The sequence below is a fragment of the Kryptolebias marmoratus genome, linkage group LG8 (genome assembly GCF_001649575.2).
Source record: "Kryptolebias marmoratus isolate JLee-2015 linkage group LG8, ASM164957v2, whole genome shotgun sequence".
Taxonomy (NCBI): domain Eukaryota; kingdom Metazoa; phylum Chordata; class Actinopteri; order Cyprinodontiformes; family Rivulidae; genus Kryptolebias; species Kryptolebias marmoratus.
Genome location: NC_051437.1, coordinates 15,419,812 through 15,431,497, shown reverse-complemented (window position 1 = coordinate 15,431,497; position 11,686 = coordinate 15,419,812). Strand labels below are relative to the sequence as shown.

General features: G+C 41.0%; 1 protein-coding gene across 1 annotated transcript; it reads right to left on the bottom strand.

The window, feature by feature from the left end:
• Positions 1-3,449: 3,449 nt before the first annotated feature.
• ddx20 (DEAD (Asp-Glu-Ala-Asp) box polypeptide 20) lies at positions 3,450-11,165 on the bottom strand. The gene is made up of 11 exons (XM_017414987.3): positions 10,943-11,165; positions 8,466-8,560; positions 7,519-7,687; positions 7,307-7,421; positions 7,060-7,202; positions 6,633-6,771; positions 6,435-6,493; positions 5,846-5,928; positions 5,326-5,431; positions 4,839-4,940; positions 3,450-4,751 (listed from the first exon to the last, which is right to left on the bottom strand). Exons 1-11 carry the CDS (start codon positions 11,136-11,138, stop codon positions 3,643-3,645), a joined length of 2,316 nt encoding a protein of 771 aa, XP_017270476.1. The 5' UTR covers positions 11,139-11,165; the 3' UTR covers positions 3,450-3,642.
• Positions 11,166-11,686: the final 521 nt, after the last annotated feature.

The window sequence follows — 11,686 nt, the reverse complement described above, 5'->3', positions numbered from 1 at the left end:
ATATCTCAGCGAGCATTTTTCAGAGTTGTTAAGTATGTGTATTCTGTGTGGTTAGCAAACTTGGTGTTTGTACTTTTTGTCCTCCTTGATGTTTCAAAGGATTTTTTTTTAACTTTATCTTATTGAGACTTAAAAATAGGGATGTCTGATGTAAAGGGGACCACGGAGACCTGGAGGACCCTGAATCAAGCATCCACAGATCTTTGTCACAGAAAACATGCTGTTCTGCCTGTTCTTCCTCCGACACCTTAAACCAAAAGTTCAAATCTTCTGGAGCGGGATTCTGTAGAGAGGTTATGAACAGCTAATATCTTGCCTGATGCACATAGCTTTTTGAAAAACCTAAACTTGGAGAAATGGAGTTTATTTCTGAACAGATTGACACACTTTATGTGAATTCCATCAATTCTACATTACATTACAGTAGAAATATTATTTTCTGTGGCTGTAATTTTTTATATCCTCACAATTTGATTAAGTTATGATAAGGAAGCAATTACAAACTGATTACCAATGCATTTTGACTATCTGTTAACCTAAATGACTGACTTATTTTACATAAACACTGATTCAAATATTATTATCCCTAATAAAGAGTGCACAATAACATGTCAAAAAGCCCTATTAGTCACAGGCTACAGGCCAACAATTAGCATTGATGCTAACTTAACATGGGAAATGCCTTAGAAAAGCTAATGTGATTAACGTTGTGTTTATCAGTAGACATTTATACACAAATCAGATGTTTCAAAGTCATTACAAAAGACAAATTTCAGTGAAGAAAAGATGGAAAAAGGTGTGCAAACACACAGCTTCACTCTACCAGGATTCTGTTTCTCCAAACTGATTTCAGTCAAAGAGCTCTAAACATCAAGCAAGATATTAATTGTTCATTACACAAAACCGTACTTCAAATTGTTTGAACTATCACTTTAAGCATTACCTCATATTATCATCTTTGTGACTATGAAAAATGACATTTTAAGCTCCAACCTAATGCCACTTTGGCTTTTTTTTTTAATTCTTAAATGTAGTTTTGGGTCACGCAGCCTCAGAAATAGGTCTGTTTTAAGGTGGAACGAGACGGCAGCTGGGGGCTCATCAAAACAGGGAAGAGCTAACGAAACGCCTGCTTTATGTAGGTTTACTTTTAACGATGAACAAGAGCACATAGTTTGGGCTACAGATGCAATCATAGCTGCAGTTTTAAAAGCTGTTTTTGTAGCTGAGCTTTTCTGTCTCCTGCACTATTTCAAACAGACCATCTCTTCATGAAATCTTAAGCTCAACTGGCTTCCTTTGTTGTGTTTCCGTTCTCACTGATCCTAAAGTTTGTAACAATCTAAAGAAAGCAGAAACTGTTCTACAATGTTGGAACAGGATGGGTTTTACTTCTGATATACCCAGTAGTGATCCTTCTGTGGGCACTGACCAGTCAGTATTTGTCTAGTTGTGAGCAAATTTATATGGAGTTCAATAAAGAAGGCAAGCACAGATGTATTTGAAAAGTAAGCTTGAAGACTTCATATTTCAAGGATAGTTTAATGTTTAGAATCTAATGAAATTCACAGGAGGATGAGGTGACAGCTCCCTGTATTTTGTTGCTGAAGACTCTGTTTAAACTTCATTTCCTGCTACCTGTTTCCCACAGGTGGCTTCATGTCAGCTGAACTTTCAGATGACGCCATATGTAAGCATATACTGCTCTAAAAGTATCAAAGAACTGCGTTTTTTTATTTACAAATGACAAAAATAGGTCTGTGGTTGTGTTTGTCTCTCTGTTACGTACTCCCCTTTGACTGTCTTCTCTCTGAGCTCCTTCAGTCCCCCCTCCACTCTTTGCTTTCCCCTCCTCTGCCACCTGTCGTTGTTGAGACTACTGCTGTGTGTATCTTGTCAGGTGTTGGATATTATTTATGACCTTGTCTTGTGTCCCAACTGTGAAACACCTGATAAAAACATCTATATCTGCCATAAATACACCGTTTCTGGGCTCTGTTCTTCACCTTTAAGTCCCTCTGTGTGTCCAGGCGTGTGAGCACAGGACTTGTAGCTATTCAGCTTCAAGGTCATTTTCTCTTCCAAAGCCAGTCTCTGTGGCGACCCAGCTTTTCATGTCAAAGAAAGACCTTCATGCTGTCAGCTTAAGTGGCGTCTTGGGATGGAGGAGAGGCTCTTGTTAAAATGAATAGTTCAGATCTTTTAAATGAGTGTTTTTGTGGAAAGGTTATGAACAGTTAATATCTTACCTGATGTAGATAGCTCTTTGAGCAGCCTGACTTTGAAGAATTATAGTTTAAATTTGAATTTGACCAGATTAATGAACTAACGGCCAATACAAGCAGGATCAAAATTAAAACAGATTGTTTCTGATCTAAAGCAAACTTTGGTCTTGGTCCTGCCAGGACTAGCTGTTAGCTTATCAATATGGTCAGAATTGTACTCAATTTCTCCAAATTGAGGTAATTCAAAGCTTTAAAGAACAGGTAGGATAATAATTGTTCAAAACTTTTGCTCTGTCCTGTGAAGTCCCTGATCCTGAGGGGGACACCTCCACCTTTAGCTGGAGTCCACTGTGTTAAATGCTTTCTTAGTTTGTGAATAATCATCACAGACAGAACTCATCCAGAAATTGGCACTAGGAAGATAAAACTGCACCTGAAAGCTGATAATGTGCTCCCTGATGTAGACAGCAAACATGTGGAAAAAAAAAAAAGCTTTTTGGAAAGAATCAGAGAGATCACAGCCAGAATCAATCTCCGTGGACAAACTCACATAATTCCGGGGACAAACTCTGGCTTTCCTGCTCTGTTTGAAAAAGAAAGGGCACCTGCTTGGAAGCGTTCCATGCTAATACCCGGTGTGAGCATCTGGACACAGCTGCGCAGGTAAAGTCCTGCAGGGTGCACAACAAACACCTGGTGCTCCCTCGCACAACAGCAGGGAAATTATCCGTCATCAAGCCCAAGAGGCCCGCAAGTTTCCAAACATTTTAATTCGGCAGGTTTACCTCTGGCTCGGTTGTATCTTCTTCACGTAGTAACACCTCTGCTCCCACCTGCATCTTATGCATCCTCTCGGAAAACTTTTAATACAAAATCCATCCACACCACTGCTAACAGAGCGAGCGTTACACAGTCTTCACCTCTGCTAAATGACTTAAATTGGGAACATAAATGCTAATGTTGGGAAAATTAGCTCAAGTGTCCCCTCTAGTTCAGATTCATTTATTCAAGGGTGTTGACTTTTCACTGATTGGGTGAACGGGTTGGTGGGTTGATTAGCCTGTAATCAGGAGGGTGTGGAGATGTTTGACCCCTGCTGAAGAGAGCGCATGCAGAATATGAAACTTTGATCTTCCCCTGTACACACGAGGATTGATTAATGAGCAGGAGTGCATTCACAATTGAGCAAAGTCAAATGAACAGAAAAAGGAATTGAAGATGCAGTTCACGCTCAATACGAGTAGTTTATTGTTAGAAAAGTTATCAAGACACCATGCATGGGATAAACTTGTTGAAAAATACAGAAATCTGAGTGCAATGTGTTAGACCCCAAGTGCAAGTAATCTTCAAGGCCATGAAGAAAACGGCTCTGGTTTACTGAACACTTGATTGGAAATGCTGATTTCCATTATTTAGATCAGTGTTTCATGAGTTCCTGCATGTAGACTGCATTCATGCGATAAGCTGCCATCCAGTTATGAGCTGCACTGTAGTAGCTTTGGTACCCCTGCTCTGGAAAACAGGACATCGAGGAGTAGTAATCGCTCCAGGCTCTGTAATAGGCTCTCCAGTATGCCTCCGAGCTCCACTCCTCCTCCGTATCCATGCGGTCCTCCTCTTCATCCCTCTGCGGCTCTCCTTTCATCTTCTCCGAGAGCTTTTTGTTTTCTTTTTTCATCTTTTTTGGCTCATCCCTGCACGTCTGTCTTGGAGCTGTCCGATTGCTCCGACTGCTTGCTTTAGCACTTTGCTCACTGCTCTCAGGAGGAGACGAAACTCTCCCACTTGTTGCGCTGGATGTCTGGTTGCATATTTCAGGTTCGGGGGGTTTTTGCGCAGTGGATGTAAAGTCAGGCTGAGGTTTGACGGGCGGTTTGTGTTCAGCTCGTGGAGGCTGATTTGAGCCTCCGGATGTCACGTCATCGTCCATGTCGGAGGGGGAGTTAGAAGAATCAGAAACTGAACTTCGAGGTGAAATGTCTGACTGCAGCTGGCCACTATTTTGCACTATATCTTGAGATCCATCATCATGGAGTGTTATATACTCCTTGTACCCATTCTGGTCTTTGCCACCGAACTCTCTGATGATCTCCACTGATCTCCCCAAACCTGTGGTGATAAACGTCTGGAAGTCATGCTCAGCCTCCTCAAAGGTCATAAACTTCGACCTGCAGTTCTTGAACGAGCTGAGAGGGGGGATCTTTGGCAGGGCGTCCTGCAGCTCTTTTCGAGTCTGCGACACATGAGGAGAACTCTGCTGCAGAGCGTCTCTTGTGGTAGTCGTCCGTCTCGTTGTTTGCTCACCGCGCAGTGCCTTACTGGGTTCTGCTGGGACTTTATCTGCCTTTCTTTGACTCCCATGCTCTACAGCTTGATCCTCAACGGCTTCAGACACAGAGACTCCGGCTTTCGAGCGCCTCTTCTTTTCAGTTCTAGACGACAGCTGCGACACAGAGTCTGGGGTGGAGGCCTCAGTGCACACATCCCAGTCACACGGCTCGTCCATCAATCCACGCTCTAACGTAGCTAAAATCCCAGATAAAATAAGAATTCAGTCAACTTTATATCAAGGGATAAGCTTCGAACAAAACAATAAATGTCAGCAGGACTTACAAGGAAGAGCAGACAAATGGAGGCCACACTTCTGAGCTATGGCCATGATCTTATTCTCCTCCTCACCATGGCAACAGTAGGTCACAGCCAGCCCCTGAGTTCCTATAGACAACACATATAATAACAGCAAATGTTAAAGGGGGGGTATTATACCATCCTAATACATAATGTTAAATCCAGACATAGAGAAATAAAAGTTCATGTGAGCTAAGCTTTAATACCAACACAGGGGGAAAGCCTCTGAAATTAATAAATGCAACGAGATTACATTTGCTACTGAAAAGATGTCATTTTCCTAAATCTCAGAACTTAAAACCAGAGGATGGATTCTGCAATAATGATGCAACTTCTTCACACAAACATCCTCTCCTGCTGTACTGTCATCAGCCAGCCAGGCGTCCTTAACCGAGTGACGAGGGGGGAAAAAAAAAAAGCTGAACACATCACCATCACAGCTTTCCACTGCCTCTGATTGCTTGAGACTTACCAAAACGTCCAGCCCGTCCAATCCTGTGCATGTAGGTCTCCCAATCCTGCGGCACATCCAGGTTGATCACCAGGTTGACTTTCTCAGCATCTATACCCCTGGAAGTCTGTCTCAGAGGGAAGAAGAGAAAGCAAAAAGAGATCATAATTAAAGGCCTAACATTCCTTATCACCCAGATTTCATGGCAGATTACATTTTGGTCAAACCCTGAAAATAAAGTAATGCATTATCATGAGATGTCTTGCCCAGGGTATGTGTTGTGAATGACCAGTTTCAATTTTAGGTCAATATGTGTAAAATTGTCTGAGTTACAACCTTTTTTGTGTGTGTTTTTTTAAGGTTAGTTGGCAGTGGGAGTTATCCTAAATTGGAATGACTTCAAAAAAGGTATCCAGTTATAGATGTATATCCAATGATTATTTTCTGCAGGTTTCATTAAAATTACCATCCACCTTTGCCTCTTGGCAGCGAGTGATAATTACTGAGTAAAACAGAAAGGACAGAAAAGCGTTTGTCTCACCAGGTCGGTGGAGATGAGCACCCTGCACTGGTATTGCTTCAGTTTGGACATTGCCTCCAGTCTCTGGTCCTGACTCAGACCACCTGCGCACATCATCCATCATTTACATTTTAAATACAGCTGCAGGAATCTAATCATGTGCATATGCATGTCTAAAAACCAGTGACTGTATGAAGACAAGTCCACTCTCAATCATTAACCACATAAGGAAATACATTAGACTGCAATACTTCAAATGGCCACAAGGAAGCGAATCCAAAATGTCTTTGGCTTTAAAATATTCTCATCTAAAAACAGGTCAACTCAAGACATTCTCATCTTGTTACCTAAATGCACTCACTCTCACCAAAACTGACTCCAGCCTACAAGAAACAACATGTAAAATGTTGTCTTTACAATTTAATCATTGTGTCTACTGAACTGATTCCAACAGGAGGCACGATCAGCCTTTCTAAAATTAAAAACTAAAACAATTACAGTTATGCATTTTTTTCCCCATCTAAAGTATATTTCATTAATGGAAAATGAACATTTGATGTTTTCCTTTTTCTTGATGTTATTACTCCACAGTCCGCAGATTTAATCTCACCCGATATACAAACAGCAGGTAAGCCTTTGGAGGACAGGATGTCTGCCAGGTGTTGAGCCCTGTGAGACAAATCCAGCAACACAGAAGCGGTTCAAAAATAAATCCTACCTCGCCCATCTAATGTGATAATGTTTTTTTTTTTCTTTTTTGGTAATAAAGTTGGTCAGAGGAGGGAGAAGATTAAAAAGCTGTTGTTACCTCGTGTGTAGGTTGGAAAACACCAAGGCTTGGTTGAACGGGATTTTACTGAACAGCTTGAGTAAATGCTGCACCTTCTCCTCAAAAACCTTGTGAGGAAGGGAGTGAGACGGCACCAGCTTGTAGAACTGCTTTATACCTGATATGGGGAGCATTAGGACAAAAGACAGGAAATATTCAGATCAAAGTCACGGAGAACGATGGGTGGATTTCCTTCTGGTGAAGCTCTGTGCTGCTACTCAATGAGACACTTTCCAAGAAAGTTAAAGCCCTAAATGGAATCCTGTCGAAAAGAAGAGTTTGTTTTTTATTATCAGTGCTTCAGTCTTAGTTTTTTGCTTTTTGTTAATCTCTTAACTCTTAAAAAATGTCCTGACAGGAAGTAACCAAGTTCATTCAGCTTCCAGATCATTGCATATAGTCTTACCTTTCAGACCCATGTCACTTGGATTGAGTCTAACGAAGGTGGGCTCATTCATGTAGCGGGTGAGGTACTGAGCAAGGGATTCTGGGTAGGTAGCAGAGAGAGCAAGCATCTGTTTGTTGGCAGGCAGGCAGGAGAAGATCCAGCTGAGGGAGAGCAGGGAGACTGGGTGAATTTCAGCACGAACGTTTTCATTGAAGTATAAAAACCACGGCTAAATCCCATAAACAGAAGTGTGTGTCCTCCTTACTTTATCTGCTCCTGGAAGCTGCCCTCCTCCAGCAGCTTGTCCGCCTCGTCCAGAACAAACAGCCTGATGCTGGCGGTGGACAACATTTCCAGCTCGATGAGCTGCCTGATGCGACCTGACAGCACAACCAGCAATGTTGTTACCAAACACAAACATCAGTGTGAGAACTACATGAGCAGGTCATGCTCAGCGGAATCCCGCCGGCCTCTCACCAGGTGAGCCCACTGCGATGTGACACTTCTTCAAATGCTGTTTGTCTTGGCTCACGGGCCTCCCCCCGATGAAAACGTGGCACTCCAGGCCCTCCATGGCACAGCCGATGGCCGTCACCACCGAGTGGATCTGCACTGCTATCTCACGTGTCGGAGCCAAAACAAGAACCTGCAAAAAGGGAAACGGGGGGTTGTTTCTGAATTACAGTTCAGTGGAAAAACCAGATTAAAGTTGTGCAGATGCTCAAGTGTTCCCAATCTGTAACACTTCTCAGCTAATGAGATTACAGTGCCCATGTCTCTGTGTGTGCACCTGTTATCATATCTCATGAACCACTGGACAAATTTTAATGAAACTCTCAGTAACTAATCATCGGGAGTACGTCTACAACTGAGTAACTTTTGGAGCCAACCCAATTCAAAATGGCTGCCACAGCCAACTGACCTTAAGACTTTATCTCAGTCAATTTTACAGATATTGTGCTAAAATCTGATATGTTAGTACACATACTCTTGAGTGTGACATCTCGCAATATTGCATGAGGTTTTGCGCACCCTTATTTACATTTCATCAAAACGGCTACAACGTTATCATTTCTCAACATAAGACTATCTTTAGTTTAAAATTCTGACATGAGAGGTGATGGGCGAATTGCATTCTTTCAAGGAAAGCTAGGCCTTTAATAAAAATGCTTCTTTCTTGTCTTAATTTTTTTGTGAGCAGCTTAAAATCATGGGATTGAGACAAATAAAGTGATCAGTGCTCGGGACCATCTATTGATGGCAAAATGGGGCAAAAATAAAGGCATGAACTTCACTCAACTTACATAAAAAAAATATTATTTACAACTAAAGTACAATCAGCACTGAAGTTAAAAAACTGGGAAGGTTATATTTCTGTATTTTTCACTTACAATCTTGAGCTCCAGCAGAGTGATTGAACTGACCTGAGTGGCTGGATTCTCGAGGACAAGAGAGTCGAGAGCGATGGTGCAGAACACGCATGTCTTCCCTGTGCCAGACTTGGCTTGAACAATCAAATCTAAAACAAAATATGACCAGTTAACTAAAAGAAAAAACTTTTACATGGGTGAAATGAGTGGTTTTAATGCTATTTTGGTACAAGTTACTATTTAACAGACAAACTGAATGCAGGTAATGTATAATTGTTGAGTCTGTTTCATCACATAAAGCAAAGAACATTCATTGCAAAGGGAATGTTCGAGTTCACGTCCAAATTTCATTTATCATACTTGTGTCTGACGCATATTTGAGGCCACATTTCTACATGTCTTCGCTGAAATCATTCATTCAATAGTACTGATTATGCAGGACTTTGTTTTGTTTTAACAGATTTATAAATATTTGTTGGTGTCGAGCTGCAACAAAGAAGTGCTTGAATATCGTGGCAGTGCATCAGAAATGATAATCCTCTGAACTTAGAAGCGTCTGTAACCCCAACTGTTATCGGTACGCACAGGACAGATGGAGGTTGGAACTAAAGCCCCAAAAAGTCCCGTTCAAATATGAAGTTCATTCTCATACAAATCTAGATTTAGACTGTTTTAGACCACATCTGACAAACAATGTTTGATTTAGCGTAGACATAATCAGGTGTTTCTACAGTTTGCAGATCCAACAGGATGACTCTTCTTGTGTTAATATCTGGAATTATTTCAGTTAACAAAAAACTGATTCTCTGATTGTAATCCCTCATCTCACTGTGAGCCATCTGTGAAAAGAAGAGGATTTTGAAATGTTGTCCTTCAACTCCTGACTTTGATTACCATGGTAATGTTGGTGTACCAATTCTTTACAAAGCATTAGAAATAACTAATGAAATTCCATCGAGTCTGAGTCAGAATACATCCATTTACAGTATTTACTGTAGTTTGTGTTGACAGTAGAAATGGTCATGCGGAAAAGCAGAATGTTAATTATGCAGAGAAGAAATTTGAGTCGATCTGATTCCAATAAACACTTGGGAAGTGCCACAAATACAACCCCTATTCCAGAAACATTTGGACATGGTGTAAAATGTAAACAAAAACAGAATGCAATGATTTGCAAATCTAAAAAACCCATATTTTATTTATGGAACTGGCAAACATAACATATGTTTAAACTAAGAAATTGTACAATTTTCAGGTGGAACATAGGATAATTTTGAATTTTATGGCAGAAACACATCTGAAAACATCTAAAAAAATTAGGACAGGGCAACACAAGACTGTAAAACCAAGTGATACGAATAAGAAACAGATGGAGAAGTATTTTGCAGCTAATTAGATTAATTGGCAACAGGTCAGCAAGAGGACTGGGTATAAAAAAAATCTTTTTAGAGAGAGGCTGAATCTCTCATCTACAGTTCATAATATCATCAAACCATCTGCCCTGTTCTCAAGTTCAAAAGCTTGCTTCTCTGATGGTATAGGGACACATTAGTGCCAATTGCATGAGCATCTGGAAAGGCACCGTCAATGAAGAAAAGTATATAAAGAACAAAATACAGTATGCTCCCCATCCAGACGTCTTTTTCAGGGAAGGTCTTGCAGATTTCAGAAAGACATTTCTAAACGACAAACTGCATCTATTACAACAACTTGGCTTCATAGCTGAAAAATCTGGGTGCTGAACTGACCTCATTTGATGGTGACATCTCAGTTTAAACATTCAATTTGTCAGCCATGTTCCACTGTGAATAAAATGTTGGTTTGAGATTTGCAAATCATTGCAATCTGTTTTTATTTACATTTTACACAATTGAAAAAAGGGAACAAATCGGTGGCCCGTGAAAAAACCCTAATGAATCAGATATGCTAATAAACCATAAGAAAAATCCATACTAATGAAATCAAATCCTCATATTGAAACATGTAGCCCAAAACACAAAGATCATACAATAAATGTGGAAGATATGTACCTAAGATATGGTGTACATATAAGCCAAAAACTAATGACAGTTCCTCTTTGACATAGTGACTGAGTTCAGGATGGATTTCTTATCCACAAAGTGGCATATGTTGCCACAGGTTTGATATTAAAGGTTTAGGAACTAAAATGTTCAAGCAGAAGACAAACTGGAGGACAGCAAAAGGCGCAAAATAAAGAAAACTTTGAATTTTCTAAACCTATTTTAGTAGTCCAACAAAAATGTGCTCTTATGTGCTGTTTACTTCTCATATGAGGACTAGAGTAAGCAATCTCTACAACATTTTCATATAGAAGATTAAAATTAAGAATAAATGTAGTCCATCACACTTAAACTTCTCGAAGCACCAGCTTTGCTGAAATAAATTCTTTGACATGTAAATCAGTTTGAAGTAGTTCAGATTGACTCGGAAGCACAAACCCATTCAATCGACCTGATTCTGACTCCACACAAATCAGCTGCCAACATGCACGCATCCCTGCCTGTACCCACCGAGTCCGCAGCGGCCCAGCGGGATGGCCTTCAGCTGGATCGGGGAGGGTTTGTGGAAGCCCGCGGCGGACAGTCCGTCCAGCACGGCCTGAGACAGCAGCAGCGAGCTGAACTCGATCCCCTCCGACAGAAGCACGTCGTCGGTCCTTTTTCGCGTTTCGATGTCGTGGGCTGCTTTCCTCACGGAGGCAGCCATGTTTGCTAGGTTGTTTACCCGCTGGTGACAGAGTTATAAGCGCTTCAGGAGGAAAAGCGTTCTTTGGCGCCCCCTGGTGTCGTGGAGGGGAACTACTTCATGTGTTTTACACACACACTTCAAGTCGCTATCCTGCCTGTTTTAGATGTTTCTCTGCTTTGAATGGCTGAGTGATTAACAGGCTTTTGCAGAGCTTGAAGACCTGCTGAAGAACAGGGAAGCATCTAAAAAACATGCAGGATGGTGACCCGATAGGACCAGGATTGGACACCACTGCTGTAGTATAATCACACACTGACTAACCAAATTCTCGTTTTGTTTTTATAGTTTCAAAGTTATGCTGTTCCTGCTCTCCTGTGTGGTTAAAACCCACGGTCCTCACAACCATCCGAGGGTCGTGCTGCTTCAATGAGCAAAAGTAAAAAAGCTTCACAAAAAGAATCTTTTTTCTTTCTTTTTTTTTTAAATTGTATAAATGCCTATGTGATGTTTTTCAAACAGGCAGCTCAAGCTCATGTGAGCCACTTTAAAACATTAGCAAAACTCAA